Raw genomic sequence first — 24,539 nt, 5'->3', positions numbered from 1 at the left:
CCAGTGTTCCTGCCCTTAAGGATTTACCTTGACCAGCAACATTAAAACAAAAGGCAGTGCCATGCAAGACTGTAGATGAGAACTTCCTCAAAGAAACAATATACCCTCATTGTAACTCCCTTCCCCAAAGCTATGCAGTGGGAATGGCTTTTGGGAGGACTCAGCAGCCTGTCATCCTTTCCCTTGCTTTGTACTACAGGACCAGTGGTTAGTCATAGTCCACCAAGGTCCCTCCCTGTCTCCTTCCTTTGCTACATCTTTGTGCCGTCACTTGCATCTCAGTCTCACCCCTAAACCACACAAGGAGGTTTAACCTGAGGCAAATACAACAAAACAAGTAAGCAAGCAAACCTGTCTCCCAAGTATTAATTATATACAGAGCAGTTCCCAGGCAAAGCGCAGCAGAATGGATTCGTCTACAGCAGCTGACGGGACAAGCTGCTGTCAGGAAGTCACTGCAGGCGGTGATGGAGTGAAGCCGGGCTGCACAGTGGGGCAAAGAGGATCTGCACCAAGTCTTCCTTACTTTTCTGCATATTGGGGTCACTTCCTTCTGGAAGGCAGGCATCCACCTGCCGATGGGTGCTGGGGTCTCCACAGCAGTAACAAGAAAGAAGGTGATGCAGGCTCCTGCACCAAGTTTGTTACAAGCCGTGTGTCTCTAAGAGCCCTTATAGTCTTAGTAAAATATTAAACTATGGTGTGTTTTACCCTCCCTGAGTCATCTCCTGAGTAGTTATTGCTAGACTGAGAACAGACACTTCTCAAACAGAGAAAAGTTAGCAATGACTCACTGTTACAGGACCCCTTAAAAACACTCCCAAGTCATAAAATTACACACCTGACTTTCCCTTCACTCTGATGTGAATAACACACGGTTCAGCCAAAGTAATGGAAATTATTCATTTGGAAGAAGATGAGGGCTGTGATGGGATTTCTAGGTTAGGAATGCAAAGAATAAGGTATAAAATTGAAGAAAGAGCTGCTGCAACAAAACCAGGTTGCTAGTAGAAGTCCTTGATCTTGGAACTAATCTCAGTTAAAATTTTAATTACTGAACTTGTCCAGAAAAAACTGAGCATATTTGGAAGGTGTGCTACTAGCACAGAGGTGTGATGCATCATTCCTACAGTGGAGGACCAAAAATATGATCTTTAAAGTTCAAATAAACAAGCCAGACCTATCTGCTAAGCAGAATGTAAATGGGTCAAATATAAGAATGTAGACAATATAAAAGTATATAGAGAATATAAAAAGTATGATCACATACTTAAGAAATTGTCACCTAAAAAAAAATTGCTGATGGCTGATCAGCTGACAGTGGCGGAGAAAACAAGATCAAGATCCATAAAATATGTACTGTTCATATGATGGCTCTGCAGTGAGTTTATGAATGATACTAATATGATCCAAATATGTATTCAGCAACATATTTTCAGCAGAGAGAGAGAAGACTAAATACTTGGTAATGGTGATCCACTCTTTAGATTGTGGCATAGAATTCTGTAACACATATTTAATAATAAAAAAAACTGACACTGGAAAATGTGCAGAAAAAAAGGCCATTATGATAACAGAGGGGAAATGGAGACTACTGTAAGAGAAGTAATTGAAAAATCATTGCTTGCTCACACTGGCAAACTGAAGACTGAGTTAGGATATGATTTCACTAAAATAAACACAGCGGCAGAAGGAGAGAAGACTTTTTTAAGTGTAAGGTCAATACTGCACAAGGAAGTTGAATATAAATTAACTATAAATATAATTTAGTGCGAGCAGCAAAAACCTTGCAGCAGGACATTAGAACAGCTTTGTGCTGAGAACAAAAGCTATGACTATAACCGCCCCTACTCTGAAGGCCAGGCTTGATCAGCTGCTGAAGGGGCTCATCCCTTCATAAACCTTCAAAAAAAGGGAGGAGGAGGTGTAGCTAGAGAGGCACATCAAGTAGTCCTCAACCCTGTGTTGGTAGGAGTTATGTTACCTGGCACAGGCAGAAGAGACATCACACCCGTCAGGTTTGCAGGAAATCCTTGACAGAGATTTTGTAACATAACACCATTGCTGAGATAGGTTGGATTGTTGCCGATAGACAAAAATAGCAAACCAGACTGTTCAGAGGCAGTTCTGCCAGTATGGTTATCCAAGCATGGTTGCTGGTTTACAGAGTGGATGGGGCCAGCTGCTCCCTGAGGAGCACACTCCTGTGTTGGGAACTGCAATGAGTCTCACCTGACTCCAGACTGAAAGCTTTAAATATTTATCCAGGAAAAAGTCTCCTTCAGGTTACATACGAGAGAGTCCCCAGCAGAGTGCCTCAGGTAACAGAGAATAAAAGAAAGAGACAACCTTGTCGTTTTTATTTCTCTTGCATGTTTTTGATGATGTGCAGGACAGGAAGGTCACCTCTCCCTTTACTGCTCACACAGTCTGCCAGTTGGTCCTAAAGACCTGGTATAGAGGTGGAGTCTAAGGGTGGAGTGGGAGACACACATGCTTCTTCTGACAAAGATTCATACAGTCAATAAGGAAAACAAACACACTCTTCTCTACAGATATGCATGTTTCCTGCTGCCCTGCCATCTACTTTCATGTTTAGGCTTTGCCTGTATTTTTTATACCCTACCATAGCCAGACCAAAGCAATTCCCTTTCCCCAATACAAGTCACTACTACACAAATATCAGCATTGGGCCACAGAAAGTCATGAGGGGTACTGAAAAACAATATTTCCACACTATTACATTCCCACAGCATTTGTCTCTGACAGCCAGGAAAGTGAAATGTGTCTCTTAAGGACTTAATAAATCCTCTGAGAATACACGAGGCTGGAGGTACTGAAAGAAGCAGCAAGAATTGAAACACTGGACACCAGCATGGTCCCCAAAACTGCAAAGCCAGCTGCTGTTTGATACACAGCTGCTGCTCATCATCTCTTTTCAAAGATATGCCACTTAATACCATCCCACATTTACTCCTGTTGCTTGAAGTGATGCAATATTTCATTACAAATAATGTCCAAGCAAATTACAAGCACTCCCTGCTTTCCCCAAGATCTACGGCAAAGGGATAAGAAGAGTTTACCCAGGGGCTTTAGGACTGTTTACAGACAGAGGGGGTGGATGACACTGGTGTATCTGTTGAACAGAGGAATTCAATCATGGATCTGCAAATAGAAGCAGGAAGGGAGAAAAAATATGTGGGAGTTACGGCAGGCAGCCTTTGTGTTCCAGTGGCACCGTCCTGTGAGGCAAAAGCACTACAGATGGACTGCAACCCATCTATATGAGACTGTGGGGAGAAGTGAAGTGTTGCTCATCAGTGAGGGGTGATTACGAAAAGTTTTTACTGCCGTGGTGGTGGGGTTCTCACCATGTAAGCAGCCTCTGGGCATGCTTCCAAGTGCTTTCATTCAAAAGGATTTTTATATCATTAAGAGCAGAGAATTCATGATTTTGAGATCATAGAATAGTTTGGGTTGGAAGGGACCTTAAAGATCATCCAATTCCAACCCCCCTGTGGTGGGCAGGGACATGTCCTCCTAGTTCATAGAATCATAGAATAGTTTGGGTTGGAAGGGACCTTAAAGATGCCTGCACTCAGCATGAAACCTCTTGCAGCAGCAACGGCAGTGGACACCGTAGATGTGTCTGCAAAGTTGACTCATTCTGGTTAGGAAGACCTGGTGTAATTTTGCTCTGTGCCACACACCGGAGCATGAGGACTACTGCCGGGGAACACGGACCACATGCTCCCTGGCTCCTCCGAAGCATCCTAAGCACGGGGATGCAGCCAGCACCTGGCTGGTGGGATGCTCATCCGGTGTGAGTGCCCTTGCACCTGTATGAGCAAGAGAACCGCCCTGAGAGCGCTTGTTCCCTTTGCCAGAGGAATGGGAGATGGTATCGGGCGGCTTCTCCTCCCCTTTCTCTTACGCAATCCAGCACGCAGGGGAGTGACTTGGTTCCCTCCCTCCCTCTCACCCCCCTCTCCCGGGGGAGCTGGTTTTTCATTTCCTGCACTCTCCGTGCCTTTGTCTCCGCTGGACGCAGCTGGAGGCACACCTGAGGGGTGAAGAAGAGGGGCGGTAAGGGGGGACATCCCGCTCCCAGCGTCGGTTTCCCCTGAGAACGCATACCTGGGGAGAAGCTGGAGGATAGGGGGACACATTGGCCCCTTCCAAGGGGACCCGCAGCGTAGCAGGACACCGTCCCCCTTACCTTCATCTGCCTTCTCCCTTCCTTCAGGAAAGGATTAAAGTCTCAAGGTGGTGAGGAGCGGGGCGCCAGAATGGCCAGCGGGAGCCCGGGTCCGTGGTTTGTGCTCTGTGTCTGCTTGGTGCTGGTGGTGGACTTCGGTAAAGGGCAGGAGGAAAAACCCTTCGGTGAAACGTGCCTGGAGAACTTCATGGCAGGGATGCCGGATCGGGTGCTGGATACGGACGCCTCCGTCCAGAACGGAGCCACCTTTTTGTCGTCCCCCATGGTCCGTCGAAGCAGGGACTGCATGAGAGCCTGCTGTAAGGACTCCGCTTGTAACCTGGCTCTTGTGGAGCAGGTCCCAGGCAAGGAGGAAGACCACATCCAGGGCTGCTTTCTCCTCAACTGCGTCTATGAGCAGGCTTTTGTCTGCAGGTTTGCCAGGAAAGTTGGTTTTCGCAACTTCTTGAGGAAGGACGTGTACGATTCCTACCTGGCAATGCAGGATCGTGGATCTAGTGGTAAGGTGGCCCTAATGGATCTGTGTAAATTGGGGCTGGAAGAGCGCTAATGGCGAGTGGTGCCAGCTCCTCCAGCTGTTATTTGTGCGGCTCTGCTGCCAAATGGTGGGGATAAAGCTGCCTTAAAAATGGGGTTTCTGTACGCACCTTCACCGCGGAGGTTTTCCCTAACCTTGAACTCATGTAAAAACCTATCCCTCAGATGGAGAGGGATTCATTCTTTAACCTATCTGAAGTGGTTGGAGCAAGTGTTTACCAAATGCAGGCTGGTTTTGATACTGGACAATATAGAGAAAAAGGTACTGTTTTTCTTCTCCCTTCCCCTCAGGCCTTTGAGGTTGGAAAGTGAAATCCTCTAAAAAAATCTACACATCATCGCATTTTAAAGGGCTGCATTAATCTCTTAATTGCTCAGGGGCTGGAGGCAGGACGCAATCCACTTACCTTTCATTTTGCCACAACCTGAATCTTGTGAGCACCATCCTGGATTGTGAGGTGCCTCGGCATCATTCTGCTTGTTGGGACTGCTCCTTGCTGCTGGGGAAGGAATAGGCAGCAGCTGGAGGGGCTGATCGGAAAACTCCCCCTTTGGAGGCAGGCTTATCTTCCCCACTCCCTGGTTCCCTGCTCAGAAAGATTGCACCTGGCCTCAGAAAACGAGGTGGAAAACAAACTAATCTAGAGCTGGCCGCTTGCTACATGCTCTGCCACCTGCAAAGAAATGTAGTATGTTCAGAAACACTGAAAACATGGCAATTCCTCATTTTGCTCTCTTCTGTGTTTTGAAGGAAGCCTAATGAGGCTGGGACATCACTGGCCTGGTTGGATCTTTGGCAACCGTAACGGATTTATTATACGTTGATGCATAGGCAGGGCTGGTAGGGGCTATCTGTAGGGGTAATCCTCCTTACGTCCCTCTCTCAGCCCATCCACAACAGGGATGGAAAGGATCTGTGAAGATGACATGGGGAGCAGCCAGGTGGGCACATGGTGGACCACGTGAACTGACTAGGTCTTTGATCTTCTATGCGGCTTGTAGGTGCTGGAAATGTGAAATGACACCAAACCCCACACTGACCACTTTTATCCATCTTAAGTTGTGGGGGGGAGGGCATGGCTTCTCTGGAGCAGCCATTGTGCATCACTGGTTTGAGCAGTGATGTGGTAGAAGTGGTTCTTCTGTCCTCTGTCCCTGCTGGTGGCTTCCCACCCCATTTTTGGGCCTTCTGGCAAATATCTAACTGTGGCAGTAGTTATCCTGCATCTCCATTCCAGGCTCAAAATGCTTTCCACATGAGCTGCTGTTAGTGAGGAACTGAAGCCCAGATCTCCAGGACTGGAGGTAGCACGCTGGCAGCAGTCTGAACTCCTATATACTTTGTTTTAGGAGGAAAAGGAAATGCATCATTTCCAGTTTATCCTGATTTCACAAGATTAGATTAAAATACATTATGCTGTTGAGCAATTCAGTCTCTTCACCTCTGTGGAACCAGTGCCTCATGCAAGGAGACTGCAATCCCCCCAGCTCCCTGGGCAGCATCACATGTATGCAGGTCTCTAGAAAGTGTCCTTGGGTCACTGAACTCTCTGTGCCACCAGCAGTGTTGTGTTCTCCACTCCATGGCAACTAGCTGGAGAACCCAAGCCACTGAGGTGCTGCCTTACTGACCATTCCTAATGCTACTTTTACAGATGCTGGGATGGATGCAGTGGAGCAGGAAGACCCCGGAGGGGTTACCAGTGAGAAGTTAAAAACATGCCAGAAATGCTGTTAGAGATACTCTGCCAAGAGCCTGCTGAGGCACACATGCCCCTTGGCACTCAAGTGGGATTTGCACCATGTTACTGCTGCGAGTGTTGGAAGGGCTCAGTCCCTTCTACACCCTATGTTTGCCCTTTTGAAAGGTGCTGGGTGCCAAGCAGGTCTCCAGCTGTAGCAACAGACACTGGGAAGCTTGCTAGTTTGTGTTTGGATCAGGCTGTAATGTTCATGCTGTGCTTTGATGGGAAACACATTTCCCCCCTCTCCTGAAATTTTTAGGCATTATCTTTGACTGATACCAAAAGTTTAATGAATCACCTTGAATGGCATTGGAGGGCTGGCAGAAAAAGAGACAAAGAGCTATAGCTATTTGTTAATCTGGAGCTGAAAAAAGGAATTATTTTACTATTCTAGAAAAGAAAAGGAGTTATTTTACTATTCTAGCAAATAATAACAAGAACTAAATCGGACCATATGAGCCCTCCTCCCCACAGCAGATGATGAGATGCTTGAAAACGCAGTCTTGATTTTTGGTTCAGATCTAAACACAAAGATGCAAAACAAAACACCAAGCTCCTCCAGATATGATGCTGGAAGTGGGTCCATGTAGGAGAAATGGGCCTGTCTTCCACCAAGGGGGAACGAGGAAGAGTGTGAAGGTACAGGTGCAGGAGGCCAAATTAAGGAGCCAATGGGCACTGAACCTGTCCACCTGGAAGTTAAAGGAAGCTCTGCAGAATTTTTGCTTCCAGACCTTTGCAGACCTGAAGAGACAGGTGAACCAAGTGTTAAGGAAGCTGATTTTAGCACTTCAGGTTTTCCTCCCGGATGTTTATAAACAAAAAGTCTTAGCCTAGGTTTTGCAGTGGAGATAAAGCTGTCTAGTCTTCCCACTCTTGTGCTGTATCACTGTTAAAATGTGAAGCATTGTGACTGCTCTAGAGCCTGTGTTATTGTCAACCCCCAAGACTCCCTCTAAAGGTCTGCGGGAAGTTTATGTGCTGCTTTATCAACCATCCCTTTCCTTTATGTGCTGCTCTCAGCTGTCCTAGGAGCCTTTAGGGTATGCCCATGTGTCAGTCTCCAGATGCCCTCTGCAATAATGAAGATTAAAAACATGTTGTTTTCTAATGAGTAGTGAAAGATATATTTAGCAGTCCCAATGAGTGACATTGAACAAAAAAGCCGTTTACTGCAACATGCTCAGTACTGTTTCTGGGAGCAGACCTATTGAATTAAGAGGTTTATATCTGTTCAGGAGGAGACTAGATAACTAGATAACACTTGAAAGAGAGAGCACAGCTGGGGGCTGCTGAACAGACAAATTTAATCTGGGAGTGTTTCCTGAGCCTGATGGAAATAGCTGAAATCTGGGAGAAAATTATGAGAGGAAGCATTGTGGGTGCTTGCACATCCTTGCTCTTGCTCAAGCATCCACAGTGAGACTTGGAAACTGAAAACAGGGACAGAGGCACCCTTCATCTAACCTACTGCAGCCAATCTCATGGTGTTAGGACTTTAGAAAAACCTGTAGATAGAGGCAACAATACAATTGAAAGCCAGCTTCTGCAGATCACTGGAGTGTATTTTCAGTATTTTGGGGAGCAAGAGCTTCTGAGGCCTGTAAAAACTGGTGACAATAGCTTGGTTCTGCCTCCTGCCTGTTTCAGCTAACACACAGCGCAAAGTCTCTGATGTTGTTGTTAAAAAGCACTATCCTCTTAAATGATTCCTCAGCTTGAACTTTGGTGCGAGTTTTCTGCTTGGCTCATTTGGGAGGGGCAGGCTCACCATGCACTTTATTGGTAATAATGGAGCCCAGTGTTTAAGTAACTACCTTGAGCTTATTCTGGTCTAGGCAAACCAGTTATGGGTGTGAAACTGGAAAATAACCTCCCTGAACCTTTGTCCGTTTCTTGAACTGAATGTTTTGTGGTGGTTGTGAAATGCTTGGTGACACTCTCCTCCTCCTGTTGAATTCAGGGCTTGTGAGTGGAAGATGGGAAGCACTATGGAACCCACAGGGTTCAGGATGTGTCTGCTGTTGCCTTATCATCAAAAAGATTTGTGGGTTAAAAGTTCAGTAGTATATTCAAAAAGGAGACCTCCCAAAATCTGAAGCTCGTCCATCTTCAAGCTTTTGGTCCTGCACTGGTTTCTGTTCTGCAGGCACACTACAACTGAAATGAACAGTGCTGGGATCCCGTCTGGGGCTGAGACAGGTCCAGTCACTGGCATCCCCTTGGCAGATGCTCAGCCCTGAGCCAGCTGCTCATCCTCCAGTGCCCAGCTCAGGCCGGGAGAGGGGGAATTGCACATTCATTTCCCACTTCACAGATTCAGTCTCGGATTTACTGGAAGGGCCCTTGGAGACCAGCTGGTCCAGCTCCCTGCTCAGTTCCACTCACTGTGAAACTGCTGTTAGTCATGCAGAATTTACTGAAGTGCTACATGTTGCAGCTGCCTCCTCCTGGCTCTGGAGCTAATAAGACTGAAGTGATAAACCTATCTTTATTAAAATAGCACAAAGACCTGCAGGAGACTCTTTCCCTCTGCTGGCTAAAGCAGATCGGACTGGTTTCCCACACCCCAAGGAAGCATGGATGGAGCCTGGTGACAGCAGCAAATTGCATTTTTCAGAGAATATAATCCTTTGAGTTGTGCTCTATTGTTTTAGGGAGGTTAAGTTTACCTGCTGTGTGCATGCTGTGTGCATCTCTTACAAGCCATTGTAGAGACCCCTAGAGATTAATGCTGAGAGCTGCTTGGCTCTGTGTAAGTTGTCGGAAAACTATATGGCTTTATTGTGACTGTATTCACTGCCCAGTCAGGATGAATATCTACAGAAAGAGCTGGTATTTCTCTTTCTCTAAGCACTATGTTGCATTGTCTTATTCCCTTCTCCCTCTCGTGCTCCCCAGGCAAATTAATACTGTGGCAGAAGCAGTGTCCTTCAATAACTTTGCCTATCAAAATGCAGAGTTTGTGTAGTGTCAATGAAAGAGATTTGAATGAACCCTCCCTGAAAGCTGTCCACTTTTGAATTATTTCTATGGAAGCAACATAAAAGCAGAGCTTTAGCATTTGGGAGGAGACTTGTGCTGGTGCCCACCTCTGCCCATCTGCTTGGGCAGCAGGCTGGCTCAGCTGGCTTCTGATGCTGAAAATCTCCATGGTCATGCATTTCATGGACAGTGGAATTTGGATGGCCTCATTTCTGCTGCTGGCTCTGCTACTGGCCTGTCCAGTGGCTTTGAGCAGTGACTTTTGTTGAAGGGTCCTTCCCTTCACAGTGCCTCAGTGTCCCCAGCATTAGCCACGCTCATCTTGTTTGTTAGCTGCTCGTGCAACAGCGGACTATTGGAGACCCTCGGTGACTGTGAGAAAGCTTTCTAGCTCTTTCTAGTGGCAACCTCAAATCATTCAAGCACATTCAAGCAAGTATTTTCAAGCACTGCTTTACAGTCTCAGTTACGCAGGTGTATCTGCATGAGCGCTGGAATGGAGGCAATCTGGTTTTCTGTGAATTTGTGCCTCGAGGGCAAGAGCTGATATCTGAGCTCCAAAAGAGAAATCCCCAAACTGGGAGCTTTACAAGTACTTTCTGCCGTGGGATTTCACTGGTGTCCACATGTTCAGACACCAAGGTCCCTAGTGGGATCTCTCCCCTCACCTAGATGCTTACTTTTGCAATCCTTGTAGGAATTTACTATCTTTTAGATTGCTATTCTGACATCAAATTTTGTTCGAGTTTAGTCATTCTTAGAGGTGAAACCAGACAAACCACTGACTGCATAAGCCTTAAAACTAGATGAAACTTTTAATAAACCAAAAACCAGGGATTTAGGCGTGAATACACTGTGAGCCATATAAATTTGTTTTTAAGCATTTTGGATTTACTCTATCAAGCTTTTCTCTGGGTTCGTAAAGAAAAGATATTTCACCTTCTGATGTATTTTATAAATGGAGGCAGAAGTTGTCACTTAATGATGTGACTCCAAGAGCATGTGTTCCCCAGTAAAGAGCATGACACAGAACAGCATCATAAAGCCTTAATCTCCCTGTTAAATACAGAGTTTTACAGCAGAAGCTTTCCATGTCAAAAGAGCATTGTAGCAAAGGTAACTTTCATTTTTCAAGTAGACTTTCAGAGCAAAACAAACCAAATGGAGAATCTCCCTTCTACAAGCAGTGACTTTGTTAATAGTCACTCTGGCTCAGTCAGCACTTGGTTGTGAAGCTCGAATGGAGAACAGCCATGTTGCTGCTGAAGGCTTCATATAGGCAGTATAGCAGAGATGCTCCAAAGCCTCTGACCTTTCAGATGTCGTAAGGAGAAAAGGGAAGTCTTTCATTTCTAGCAGTAGTTCCTCCTTGGCAGTCATCATGCATAAACAAATACTCTGACTTTTTTTCTGGAGGTGAGGCATGTGCGGGAATTTGGCCAATCAGAGATGGGATCTGGAGAAGTTGCTGATCCGTTGATCAGAACCAATCTTTTACTTCACCGTGCAGTCCATCACCCAAAGTAACTAAACTGACCTGTGGCCTGCAGGTTTTTATTTTTAAGTGTATGTTCTTAAAAATGACAAGGGAATATGTGATTTGAAGTTGTGAGATAGTGACCTGCCTCTGTGGTGCCGAAGAACTGGCCTTTCCCTTCTACAATCACATCCACTTGCTATGCTCAGGCTGGCGGGACGGTGACAAGGAGCAGGCTGCATTTACCTGGGGAGATTGGCAGGAATGTGACCCCTTTCTAGAGGCTGTAGTGCTGCGTATTCGGTGGTTGTAGAGTTGTTTTTCCCTCTTTGGTTTGGAAAGTGTTGGCAGTTCCAGTCCTTGCTTTTGCCTATGAATGTTCTCGTGGCAAAACCACTTGAAAATAAAGCAAAACTCCATTTATTTGTTCTGCTGGCCCTCCTCAGAACCAAGGAATGCCAAGGTCTCTTGGCCCTGCTTGGTGTCTTTCAGTAGTCTTTGTGCCTGAGACAGGTCCCATCACTCTGGGATGCAACCCTGAAGAAGGAGCAATAGGGAGGTATGCCTCACCTGGTGTTCATCTCTGTTTGTGATGCAGGTGATGTCTTCTTGGCCTCTTTCAGTCCAGCTGGGTATCCTCTGCCTATTTCAGTAGCTGGATCAAGCTCAATAATATAAGCTTAATCCCATACTGTTCCCACCCAATATTTGCATGTAAAGATGGAATATAAGATCAAACCAGTGCCAGACCACGGAGAGCACACAGACTGGTGTGATAAATGTAACCAGAAGCTCTGCAGCTGCACAAGCTAGAAGTGGCTGACCTCTTCTCATACAGTAAAAATGCCCAGCGATGATGGAGGTAAGCTGCAGGGCTGCAGCTCGGGAGCCAGCTGCAGAGGATCCTCAGAGGGCTGGTATGTGCATACACTCCCTGATTCTACAACTGAACAGGGTGAGCACATTGCTTGAACAAAGGAAGGTTTGTTTCCACTGTGACTTTCTGGTCACAGCAGCATTTGTAAGATCAGGATAGAATGAATGTGTCTTCATTTGGTAAACCATGGAAGATTGTGGGTAGATGTGTAGCAAGTGATCTGGAATATATGTTAAAAAGCTTTCTGTCCTACTGAATTTATGATGAAAGAATTAAAAAGTAGTTTGTTTGGAATGTCAGGTTTGATTTTATATATGCCTTATATTAAGGTCCCTCTAGCAGGCTCTAGCAAGAGCTGGTACCTGAATTCAGAAACACTCAAATGGGAAATTAGAAGCAAGTCTAAAACAGTGAAAGTAATTAGTCGATGGAATAGTTTTCCAAGGGTTTTGGGTAGTAATCCTCTAGTCACAGTCCATATAACGGTGTAATGGTACAGTGATTTATATGTAGCTTATAAATGACAATCAATACCTTTACAAAAGACTCAGGTTGAACTTGAACATCAAGCCTTGGACTCGATACAAGTGCTACTAGGTGGAGTTTTATGGACTGAGCTGTGCAGGAAGCTTGGGATCAGAGACGTTCAGGCCAAAAGGAGTTGAGTCAGGCTCAACGATGTCATTGTATAGGCTGTTCTTGCTGGTATAGTATCATAGTATAGTTAGGGTTGGAATGGACCTTAAAGATCATCTAGTTCAACCCCCCTGCCATGGGCAGGGACATCCCACTAGATCAGGCTGCCCAAGGCCCCCATCCAACCTGGCCTTGAACACTTCCAGGGATGGGGCATCCACAACCTCTCTGGGCAACCTGTTCCAGTGTCTCACCACTCTCATGGTGAAGAAATTCTTCCTAATGTCCAGTCCAAATCTGCCCCTCTCCAATTTATACCCATTCCCCCTGGTCCTATCCCCACAAGCCTTTACAAATAACCCCTCTCCAGCTTTCCTGTAGCCCCCTTCAGGTACTGGAAGATCTCCTCTGAGCCTTCTCTTCTCCAGGCTGAACAAGCCCAACTCTCTCAGCCTGTCCTCTAGGGAAGGTGCTCCAGCCCTCCGATCATCTTTGTAGCCCTCCTCTGGACCCGTTCCAACAGTTCCATATCCTTCTTACATTGAGGATTCCAGAACCAGACACAGTATTCCAGATGAGGTCTCACAAGAGAGGAATAGAGGGGCAGAAGTCACTTCCCTCGACCTGCTGGCCACACTTCTTTTAATGCAGCCCAGGCCTTCTGGGCTGCGAGCGCGCATTGCCGACTCATTGCATGGGCAGGGATCAGGTTTTGTCTTGTACACATATAGCCTGGAAGAGTGTTCGATGGCTTGTGGAGGCTGCTAGTAAGCTAATCAGCAAAATGACACAAAAATAATGATCTGGTGAATGGCATTTGTGTGTTTTGTGTTTTTTTTTTTTTAAGGCATGCCTGCAGAGATTGGGGTGGAGGATGAGGTTGAAGAGGGGTATTTCCCATCCAAATCCTGCGTGCTCTGGTTAAGTACACTAATGTAGTGCTTAGAGATGGAGGTAGGAATGATGACAGTCAGTTCCACATTCTTCAACACCCACATCAGGTCATCGTCTCAAGTACAGGGTGGAGATGGATCTGTGCTGCTTTGTGAGGATGTGGTCTGATGGTCGGAAGGACAATGGCTGTAGCCACAGGGACACTCTCTGGTGGTGGTTTCTGTGGGCAGAATTGACCAGGGAGCCAACCAGCTCAAAGGCACTGCCAGAGCGGGTTGCGGAGTTACTAAATTAGTGAGGTCATTAATAATGGTATTGATTGCCTGCTGCTTGCTCAGACTGCGAGAAGCATAGCTGTATAAAAGTGTTTTCCTTTCAGTGGTTGAAGTCTGTATTGATTTAAACTGGAAAAATTCCCTCCTCTGTAATGGAAATGAGGACTGGATCCTTCAGCCTCTTACCCAAGCCTTGCTCTGCCTTTATTCTGCAGATGACCGTCCTCCGATAGCCCGCACTGGCATGGACATGAGGGTACAGCCAGGGGAACCAGTGGTGCTGAGAGGCATAGAGAGCACGGATGACCGAAGCATAGTCAGATATGAATGGAAACAGGTCCTCGGCAACCCCTCTGTGGAGATGAAGGTAGGGAGCTGCAGGAAAGGAAGCAGCTTGCTCAGTGTCACCTGTGGTCTGCACTGGGTTGGCCATTCACAGCCACTGACTTAGAGGTCACCTTGTCCTTCCCTCCTCAAGTCAGTCTACCCATAAGCCTATTCCCACAAACTGTGGGGCACTCTTTGCAATTGCCCCACCTTCTCACACACTACTGGGACGTGGTATTTCTTGGCCTCATCAGATCTCAGGCTCCCTGTTCTAGGACACCATCTCATCTTCCTGAGCAATGCCTGATCTGCCTGCATGGAAGCACCCGAAAGGGCAGCAGCCCCAGTATAAGAGCTGCCTCTGTTCACAAGCTTCTGTAGTTTGAGGGGCCTGCCCTTCTGCTCCACTATGATGCTTCTCCTCTGGCTCTGAACTGCCCAGTTGAAGACTCTGCTTCTGTTCTCCTGGGGCTTTCCCTGGACTTTGCTTCTCTTTAAAGGTTCCTCCTCCTATTTTGTCTCAGCTGGAGGAGAAGTCATGTCTCCTTACTGGCTGTGAGATCTCTGAAGTTTGAACACTGCCTATCGTTTAGATGTTACATGTGGGTTATAGCTTTAGAACAGAACATGATTACGGATAAACATCTGCAAAATGCTCTGGAAAGCTTTAGAGCTCATATGGAGCTCTTGTGGAATTTCTTTTAAAAATTAGGGAATGAGTGCATCAGGCCTGCAGCTGCTTTTGAAGACCAGCAAAGAGTAGCTCTAAGGTGCTGAGGGGGCTGTGGAAATCTGGAAGTGCTTCTTTCCTTTTGCCTTCCCACTGATGCTACCAAAGCAACCTTCATGGGCAGGGAAAAGAGAGTCCTCTAGTATTATGCTATACATAATTAAATACATAGTTATACATAGTTACGTACATTAAGATGATTTATAGCAACACTGTTCTCTTGAAACCTCATGAAGAAAGGCAGATAGCGTGGAAATGGAGGCCCATTATTGCTAGCAAATATAGGGAAAAAGCTTGTGTCAATAATATCAAAGCTTTCTATTTTGACAAAATAATTCACTCTCTTTCAGAAACCTCTCAGCAGGCAAAGAAATAGGCACTCATTTCCATCTCTAGAACTTAATATACTTGTCATATTCAAAATTAAAGAGTATATATTTCCTAAATTAACTTTCCTTATTCTCTGTGTACTAAGTAAATGATTCGTATTGGGTTTTACTTTTAAAAAACTAAAATGATAGCTGCAGGTGTTTCAGTCTTCTCCAAAGATTTTTTTTCCCCTTGTGCCTTCACAGTGTCTAAAACTATGAAATATCTAATTATGCTTGTGATACTCCTTCTCTCTGCTATTCCAGCTGGGTGCTGGCTCATGGATTTATGGGGATTGTATATTACCATTAATACCAGACATCTGCTTGGGGTTTCCAGACAAGCTCCTTTTTTCATAATGCAGGAACATAGGCCTTGTGTAGCTTCAGTCTCTTTCTCATTAGAGGTACTTACTTTTGCAATAAGCCTTTCTTTTGCATTCTCAGAACCATGAAAAAGATCAGGTAGAAATCTCCAACCTCCAGGCGGGGACTTACGTCTTCCAGCTTACTGTCACGGACACTGCACAACAGCAAGACTTCACCAACATCACCATCACGGTGTTAAATTCTGAACAGACAGAAGGTAAGTCCCTGAGTCTAGCTGGAGTCCCCAAGCCTGGGTGCTGCTCTGGCATTGCTGGTAATCTTCTCAGAGGAATAGATGGGAAAAGGGCACAATCAAAAGACAAGACTTACATTTCAACTTTTCCTAGTAAAAGCCTGCACTTCACCAGCAGTGGAAGGTCTCTGCATTCATAGTGGTCTGTTCTAGGGTTTTTGCACCCTCTTGCAGAACAAGTGGCCTGCAACAACCCCATCTGATCTACGTGTCATTCATTCCCCTTTGCTAGGTGATGCCAGAGTAGCTGAATCCTCGGGTGCAGCTGAGAGTGTAAGACAGGAGAACCCAAAGACTGACTTCATCATTTTGATGTGAAGGCCCTAATTCCATTAAGCAACAGGATAGGTGGAGCCATCTACATGGCATTCAAATTTTCCTTGGTTTTATTTATATGTTTTACTTCAATGGCTTTATTTCACAATGGAAATATTTAGCATTACGAGCAAGGAGTTCTTGTACAAATGGTTGACGAGTAGCTAAGCAGGGAACTTTTCCTCCTACCATAGGTACCATAAAAATATAAGAACAGCCATGTCCGATGACGCTTATCTTCTGTCCAAAATGCAGTACACTGCATCCAACAGTGTCCAGAGGTTGATACTTGAGAAAGAGTATAAGAACATGACATTGTATCAGTAAATCCATGCTGTGCTTGGCTATTCCCCAAAGAACTTGCATTTTTTTTTAAGCAGAAGATGGTGTCTTTTTGTTTAGTAACCATGAATTAGTCCCGTTTTTACCTCATGTAATCTTTGCACAGCAGCAACATTCTGCAGCAGGGAGTTTCACAGCTTAACTGCGTTCTGCGTGGAGAAACAGCTCCTATTGTTTTACGCATGTGGCACCTTCTAAATTGATTTTGTGACTCTGTCTAAGAAAATATATGCCATGATTCCCTATTGACTTTCTCCATGTCAGTCAAGAACATATAAAACTTTCAGCCAGGTTTCCACGCTGCTGACATACTTCCCTTTAGAAGATTTTCTCCTTTGTATGTGTGAAGGCAAATCAAGCTAACCAGAGCGTTTTGTGTTTACTTTCTTGATAGAGCATTGTTTGACACCTAAGAAGGTGGGTTGGTGTCGGGGGTCTTTTCCACGTTGGTTTTACAACCCAAGCCTTCAGCGGTGTGAGGAGTTCATTTTTGGGGGCTGCAAGCCAAACAAGAATAACTACCTACGGGAAGAGGAATGTAAACTTGCCTGCAAGAATGTTAAAGGTGAGTCTGCTTCAAAAATCAGCCTCCTCTTTCTTGTAAGATAGGGGTGACCCTGTGGGCAGGTTCTGCAGCTTCTTGGCTGACAGCAAGTTAGAACCCAGATTGCTGAGGAGACCAGGCTAATTATGGGTGGGAAGTTCTAGTTTCACACTGCTGACGTATCTGACCCAGCTCCTGGAGCGCTGCTCCCCTGATCAATGTCCCTGCTGTGTCTCTGGCTGCAGAAACCCTCACCTAATCTTTGTGTCACATCTGAAACCTGAGTTCAGAGGATGGCATGGTGCTGTGGGGGAGCCAGAAGTGCTTCACTCCCGAGTTAAATTAGTCTCCTGTAGCACACTCTTAGCCAAGTCTGAGAATGACTTAGTGCTGCCTCAGAAATGGACTGAGCCTCTGCCAGGCCCTTTGGAGAGCACAGCTTAAGGAGGAGGCAAAGGCCTTGGAAAACAAAGACCATTTGGGAGTCGTCTAGCTAGGAGTGGAAAGTTCCCCTGTTCTCCCCCTGGCCTGCCTCACATGGGTACTACTTACCTGGGGTCTCTGGGTGGTAGAAAACCATATTTCCCATCCCTGACCTCTACAGGGCTTGCTTCCAGAAAATATGCACATTTTAGGCGAGATGTGAAGGCAATGTAAAGCTGATATTGAGCTGACAAAATGATCTGATGGTAAATTTATTTTATTTTTCCCCTTGTCTCTTCAGGTTCTTTTGGTGGACAACAACAGCCAGGTAAGCCTTCTGTGCCACTGTGTAATGTTGCTGTGAGCTTAGGCTCAGTGTCTCACATCCATTCCTGTGGCTTTTGATTAGAACTCAGTCAGTGTGGAATGTCAGGCACTGGAAACTAATTTCTTTTCTAAGCTTTTCACTTTCATGTGACTTTCATGCTAGGTCTTGTGCTTGAGCCCCTTTCTGAGACTGCTAGATTCAATCTAGTATGCCAGTGTCTTTTGTGCACTGGGGAGCTCAGAACTGGGCACTTGGGACCACCTCTGGAGCAGCGTGGAATAACCTCTTTTCTCCAATGGTTCTTGCAGCGTGGTGTGCAGGTTTTGGTTTGGATTTCCTAATTTAATCCCCCACACTTGGGCAATGTCTCCATATTCTCCCAGAGTAGCTCATTCTTGCTTCTACCTTCTGCATACTTCTCTTTCAAGAGAAAGTATGGCTGTTCCCAGAGTAATGTTTCCTTTCTAAACAAGAAATTACTATTTTTATTCTTTTTATTGAGTCCGGGCTGGCACTGAAGAGAGACCTTAACCAGTCTGCATTGTTTCTTCTTTTGCCAGCCCTATCGGCAGCTTTTAAGTCCTTCACAAAGTATCTGTGTGGTAGGGAAAAAAGATGAATTTTAATTGGCTATCTGAACTGTTTCTGCTGCAGTGTGCAATGGGAACTGTCAGTCCCCCTTCTTCAGATGCAAGGATGGCTGTTGCATCGATGCCTATCTGGAGTGTGATGAAACTCATGACTGTGTTGATGGATCAGATGAGGTGTATTGTGAACAATGTAAGTACTTCAAATTCTGGCTTAGACAATTTACTATCTGCCGAGGAATGACTGCAATGTAAGTTGCAGTAACTTACATTGCAGTTAAGTTACAATGCTTTTTAGTGCCATCTGTTCTTGTCTTCTAACCTTGCATTACCTCTTTCTGCAGTATTATATTTGCAGTTTGTATTATTTTGTATTATATCTGCAGTTTCTGCCACCGTCCATGTCTCTGCTGACTGCAGGAGCTGATCTTCCCTCTGGGATATTTCCTTCCTATTTTGTCTTTGACTCTCTTCTCCGCACCTGTCTGTAAGTCTTCAGAGCTTGCCCTTCTTCCAATATTTTCTCATTGAATGACCTTACCTGTTCTGCTAGAGATGGGAGATAGGAAATGAAACCAAGCTTTCTCCCAGTCTGTACAGTGTCACAGTCCCCTTAACATCCTCACATTATGCTAATGTAAATGCAAACTGCTGAGCTGCCCAAATCTGTAATCCCTCCTCTGGCCCACTCATCCTTCTCTGAACAGAATTTCCATAATCTCTTCTCTATATGTCAAGGTTTTGCTGCCTTTTTACGTTGCAAACGTATGATTCATTCATTGTCTTACCTTCTCTTATATCCTATACTAGTGCTCTTTCACACTTTTTAAAACTTTTCCCATATTTCTTGATGGAAAAAAAACCCTAAGAAAGTAGGGTTTCCTTTTTTTCCTTAAGTTTGTTTCCTTAGTTTTGTCTCTGTATTTGGAATAGTTTCTCGTTATTACGTTTTATTTTTCCCATATTCCTCTCATAGCTTTGAGATATTTAAAAACCTCAAATTACATCTCCCTTTCCTTGGCTTGTGATAACAAACGATTGTGCAGGAAAGCCCTGTCTACCCATGTGTGCATGGACAGCGACAGTATGTATTCAGCTGGTGAAAGAAGTTTTAACATGAAATATTTCTCTTGCAGATGCTCGTGAGTTCAATAGACTGCAGAAAATCAATGTCACAAGTAAGCAAGGTACGGACTGTCCAGAGCACCTAGGCTGACATCTGCCAGCATTTGCTTTTTTCTTCATTCTGTTGTTTCACAGTGAAACTGCTTCCCTGTATAATTTCAAAACAGGTGTAGTATCTGGTAGTGCCTGTACTCAAAATGAGCAAAGGCCTTTTCTCTGACCTTGAGGACAGTTGCATATAGCAGGCTTTCACTCTCCTGCCTAAACTTTTTCCACCCAACTAAGTCTCATGCATATTTCCTGTTGTGCACAGTATCTAGCCTCTAAAAAAACCTGCAGCACTATTTTGGAAATAGTGCAAACCACAGCACTGTGAGGGACACAACAATGGCATAATACAAGTAATCATATGGCTGTGCTTGATCCCATACCTTTGCCTTGTTTGTACTAGGGTAGACGTGGCGCTATCACTGGGCTAAAAGATTATATCCCAAGTTAGCTGAAATGCAGCTTGCTTGTGAGGACCCAAACTGTGGTTTCTGTGCATCAAACTCTGCACGTTCATTTCTACCTCCCAAGGAGGACGGATTGTTTCTGCAGGGCATTGAATCCAAGGTCTAGCATGACTGCATACTCTGATGTTCGTTTTCCTCCTTGCTAGTTGGGTTTATGGGCAGGTGGCAGCTCACCTTGGCAATGTCAATTAGAGCAGCTGGCAACTGGGCAGTGAGGACCCAAAAGCCACTGCTCTGGACATTGATTCCCTCTGCCACGGTGCTTGTGCTCTTCTGTTGTGAGCAGAAAATGTTGCTGCTCTGGGATCACACTTGGGCTACAGCACCTCTCCCTTACTTTTCCAGGTCACTGTGTGGACTTGCCAGATACTGGACAGTGCACCGAGAGCATCCCCCGCTGGTATTATAACCCATTCACTGAGAAATGTGACCCCTTCACCTACGGGGGCTGTGGTGGCAACAACAACAACTTTAAAGAAGAGGAAGAGTGCATGAAGTCATGTTCAGGCATCACAAGTAAGAAGACATAGTGAAGGCTGGAGTTTTAGTGATTGAACTGTGAAAATCACTCAAGATTAAAAGATAAAATTCTGTGGTGCTAAAAAAGCAGTGGCTTGAGAGCTTTCACTCAAAGAAGCTCTGCTCTCAAACTCTGGCTTATGCCTTACAGTATTCTTCAGTGTGACCAAAAGGCTTATTGGGAGTGGTGTGTATCAACAGAATCTTTCTGCCATGCAGCCTGTCATTTCTCAGAGGTGGAAAACATTTTGAGTGCTGATGTTGAAAAAGGGACAGGGGAGGCTGACAAAACTAACTAGAGATATGGCCTCTCTAAAGAGAATCTGGCTTTCTAGCTTGGCCCCAGTTCTCCCCAGTGGGAGAGGAGAAATTACGAAAATCCTCAGTGACACATACTAGGCAGAAGTTTTAAACAAAGAAGAGGGAAAGGTTTATACTGTAGACCTCTGTTCATGTTGCTGTGGAGAGCTGAAACAGGAGGAATTCTGTCAAACTATATCTGTTAGGAGGCAAACTTGCTGCTTTTCCGAACTGCTACCCTCAGCTATGCTGTGCCCCGCAGCCTGTCCTGAGAGCTCGGTACCGTGGCTGTCAGGAGGGATGCTGCATGCATTCAGTCACTTCAGAGCAGAAATGCTTCTCGGAAACCTGTCTTATCCCTTGTTCCCAACCTTCTTTGAAAAACTTTTTCCTCCTTCTCTGCTCCCAATTCAGAAGCAGATGTCATTGGCCGGAGATGGGAATCGTTTGAGTCCCAGAGTGCTGTTTTAAGTAAGTAACAGTTTTTCCTACAGATCTTGCTTGTTGCTTTTATCCTGTCATGAAATATATTTTGTCTTTCCTTTCAAATAACAGCCTTCTCTCCTACCCTCCTGCTGAAGCTGAGGGAACAGTGTGGGATTTGTGGGATGCTAGCAGTGGCAAGAGATGCTTCTGTGCACTGTGCATCTGCGATCCAATTTCTCCTCTGTCTATGACTCTGTAGCTCATATCAAAGCCTCCTGATTTTTCTTCACTCAACTTGCACGAATGTTCCACTGTTGAACATCAAAAAATGGCAAGTAAATTCTTCCTAAGGGCCAAATTCACATGTAGACCACTAACATCTGCAAGATGCAAAGCCCAAGTGGGTATGTGAATAATCTTGGATGCTAGACTGTGGGGAGATCTGATGACCCTATACATCCTCTCTACAACTGTAAAAAACACCAACGCTATTGAATTACATGTTCTTAAAAACATCACTTTAAGTCTGTTGTCCTTTCACCACAGAGCTGTAAAGCCTCTTTCTTCAGCAGAGAACTCCTGAAATTATGCACTTCTTTCTTCAACCCTAGAAACTGATTTCATTTCCAAATTCACACCAGCTTTCGAAGGCATCTTGTTTAACTGTCTCCACCAATGATGCAGGAGTCTGGTTGGCTATACAAGACTAAGTGCTCACAGCATTGCTACAAGCTCTTTCCCCACAAACTCAGCCTATCCCCCATAGCTCACTGACAGTGTTATCCCATCCAGGAGGTGCTTTCTGTGACCACCCCTTGGTGGCCTCCCTGTTGACATATGAAGCAAGGCCAGTGTTGCAGAAGGGCTTGATATTCATCGGGGTGTCAAATGGCCAAGCATGCTGAAGCTCCTGAATAGCCTTTAGAGGGCGTGGTGCATCTGGGAAATTAGGAGAACTGTCATTTGGGAGAGGCAGACTGGCTATACTCTGGCCATACCTTTATACCCTGCCTTCTTTCTTCTTTGCCCTCTTGTGCAGTGACCAGCCTTCTGTCAGGCCAGCTGTTGCCCACCTCTTCTCTTTGCCAGCACAGCTTCTGCAGTGGCTTTTGTTCTTCCTTCTTCCTGATTGCTCCTGCTGCATCAGAGCTTGTGGAACAGCCTTTGTAATATGTTCATGTATCCCTTGCAGGTGCATTTGAGGTAGTGATTGCTGTGCTCCTTGGGATCTGCATCATGGTGGTCCTGGTGATCATTGGCTATTTTTTCCTGAAGAACAGGAAGAAGAATAGCCGTCGCCGTCAGCCGACCACTGCTACTAATTCAACCCTCTCCACCACAGAGGACACTGAGCATCTGTTTTACAGCAGTACTACCAAACCAGTCTGACTTACAGCCACTTTCTCTCCAGCCCAGCACTGGGGAGCTCCCCAAAACTTCTCGAGTTTTTAGATACGGGCCTGTGTCTGAAAGACTCTCTCTTTGAAGACATTTGTAGCATCAGGCCAAGATCTAGCCATGATTTGGCAGTACTAGTGTTTGTGATTGTCTTGGCTAAATGGCTGCTCTGGAAAGTGAGGATCTGGGAGGATTTTGATGTATTGATGTCCATCCCTTCCTAACCTCAAACAATCCAGTGAAACTCTGAATCTTTCTTCCTGCTCAAACCCAGAGCATAACTCCACTCAACTTACTGAAGGACCCTGGGACTGGATCTGTGTAGCATTCATGCTGATGAATGGTGCAAGCTCACCAGAGCCAGAAATTTTTTGTTTGCAGTGCCACTGTCTTCCACCAGCCTCATATTTTCAACCGTTTCCCCCAGTCCTCTGCAAGGTGGCCCAGCATCCCAGCAGTCCTCCTGGTTGTGGTGAGCCTCTTGAGGACTGAGAGGTTCATGTAGTTGTCCAGACCTGTTCCAAGGGCTCTGTGACACTCTCCAGTGGTTCCTGGTTTTGAGATGGAAAGGAACAGAAATGCCTGCTTTAATGACTAGGCTTTGTTTTTTAACAGAAGAGCACACCTTGATTTTTTTTCCAGTGTGGCTGCCGTGTTACAGCCTCCAATGTACAGTATGTCTGCCGTTTTCTCTCTGTGAGTTGCCCTGGTTGCTTTTCCAGTATTCAGTCTGAACCCAAACACATTGAGAAAATATCTATTTATTCTCACCTGAAAGGAAAGGAAATGTCCCTACTTTTCCTGCTGATGGAAAGAGGAGGGTGGAAAGACCCAGCTCCCTTGAAGTCGGATCTTTGCTGCAGCTGTGATTTTACTGTGCTCTCCTCCAAGCATACAGCCTGACCCCCGTCCCTGACATCTCCCAGAGCACAGTAGTGGGCTAGATACTGCCAGCTAATGTCCTTGGGCTTTTTTGCTCCTGCTGGCATATCCCTCCTGGTGCAAGATGAGCCTGGGAGGTCTAGAGCTCATCCCTGGCCCCATGGCAGCATGTGACATCCCTACTTCGGCAAGGTCCTGTTGTGTTCTCCTGTAAGTTCTTTGCAATGAGGGACTTCCCAAATCTGTACTGCTGCATCTCTCTTGTCCAGACTTACACTTCTGGGAGGTGAGGAATTCTATTGGGGGGAGAAGCTGCTATTTCTGAAGTGCCTGCTGCACTTTGTCAGCTGTGGGCTTGACATCAATCCACAAAATTCCAGTGCCTGCTGATCTTCGAAAACTCCTACTGTGAAGAGAGGAAATTGGGAGTAGGTGGGGGGTGTTCGCGCGCATGTGTGCACTCCTGTGTGTAAGAAGCATGAATCTATGTACAGACTTTTGTTTAAATGCTTGGACCCTTTCAGGGCTGAGGACAGACTGGCTCTGGAAGGCTCTAGTACAGCCATGCCCAGCTCAGGGATAGCTGCCTCATTGGGCCAGTGCCTGGGCTGGAAGGGAAGAAACCACTGCCCACAGCCTGCTGGCAATCTGACTGCATGCCTCTCCCTGTCATGGGCATCTGTCTCAGTGTCACTGGGACTGGTCAGATTCCTCTATGGCTTTTCGTGATCTGTCCCATATAATTTCTTTCATCTCTTTGTTTTTCCCACAGCCTGTCATGGCCGATGCAATAAACCTAACATCTTGATTTATTTTTTTGTGCACTCACTCTGATAATAAAAAGGAATTTTTGGTCTTATCTGAATTGGGAGTGGTGTCTGAAAAGCAATGACCCACAGAGAGGGCAGATACTGTTCCCATGCCTGCTACCTCACACCCTTTCATCTGCCCAGACTGTGGTAGTTCAGGGGAGAATGCTCAGGTGTTGCTGCCACAGCAGGGGTTTCATGGCTTGGGAAGGGTGGCGAGGAGGGGATGCAACATGTGGATACCTTGAGAGACAGCTATCCAGGAGGTGTGCTGGGAGTGAGATCATTATCCACTAAGTCACCCAGGGAGCAAAGCAGGGTGTAACTGAAACTG

At 45.7% G+C, this 24,539-nt stretch overlaps 2 protein-coding genes across 2 annotated transcripts in view; both read left to right on the top strand.

Moving 5' to 3' along the window:
• The window catches only part of ZFYVE19 (zinc finger FYVE-type containing 19), a 29,523-nt gene extending 28,823 nt beyond the window's left edge, over nucleotides 1-700 (top strand). The window contains exon 13 of the transcript XR_008450012.1: nucleotides 5-700. The gene's annotated coding sequence lies outside the window, so the exon portion shown is untranslated. The remainder of the gene's footprint in view (nucleotides 1-4) is intronic.
• A 3,291-nt stretch (nucleotides 701-3,991) lies between these two features.
• On the top strand, nucleotides 3,992-24,208 carry SPINT1 (serine peptidase inhibitor, Kunitz type 1). Its single transcript, XM_054068792.1, has 11 exons — nucleotides 3,992-4,086; nucleotides 4,247-4,719; nucleotides 13,861-14,012; nucleotides 15,518-15,656; nucleotides 16,744-16,914; nucleotides 17,618-17,644; nucleotides 18,299-18,424; nucleotides 19,368-19,418; nucleotides 20,217-20,387; nucleotides 21,105-21,161; nucleotides 22,309-24,208. The coding sequence occupies exons 2-11, from the start codon at nucleotides 4,290-4,292 to the stop codon at nucleotides 22,503-22,505; spliced, it is 1,521 nt and encodes a 506-aa protein (XP_053924767.1). The 5' UTR covers nucleotides 3,992-4,086; nucleotides 4,247-4,289; the 3' UTR covers nucleotides 22,506-24,208.
• Nucleotides 24,209-24,539: the final 331 nt, after the last annotated feature.

The sequence above is a fragment of the Cuculus canorus genome, chromosome 5 (genome assembly GCF_017976375.1).
Source record: "Cuculus canorus isolate bCucCan1 chromosome 5, bCucCan1.pri, whole genome shotgun sequence".
NCBI classification, from domain to species: domain Eukaryota; kingdom Metazoa; phylum Chordata; class Aves; order Cuculiformes; family Cuculidae; genus Cuculus; species Cuculus canorus.
Note: the sequence above shows the minus strand (reverse complement) of the source record. Positions and strands in the feature narration are given on the sequence as shown.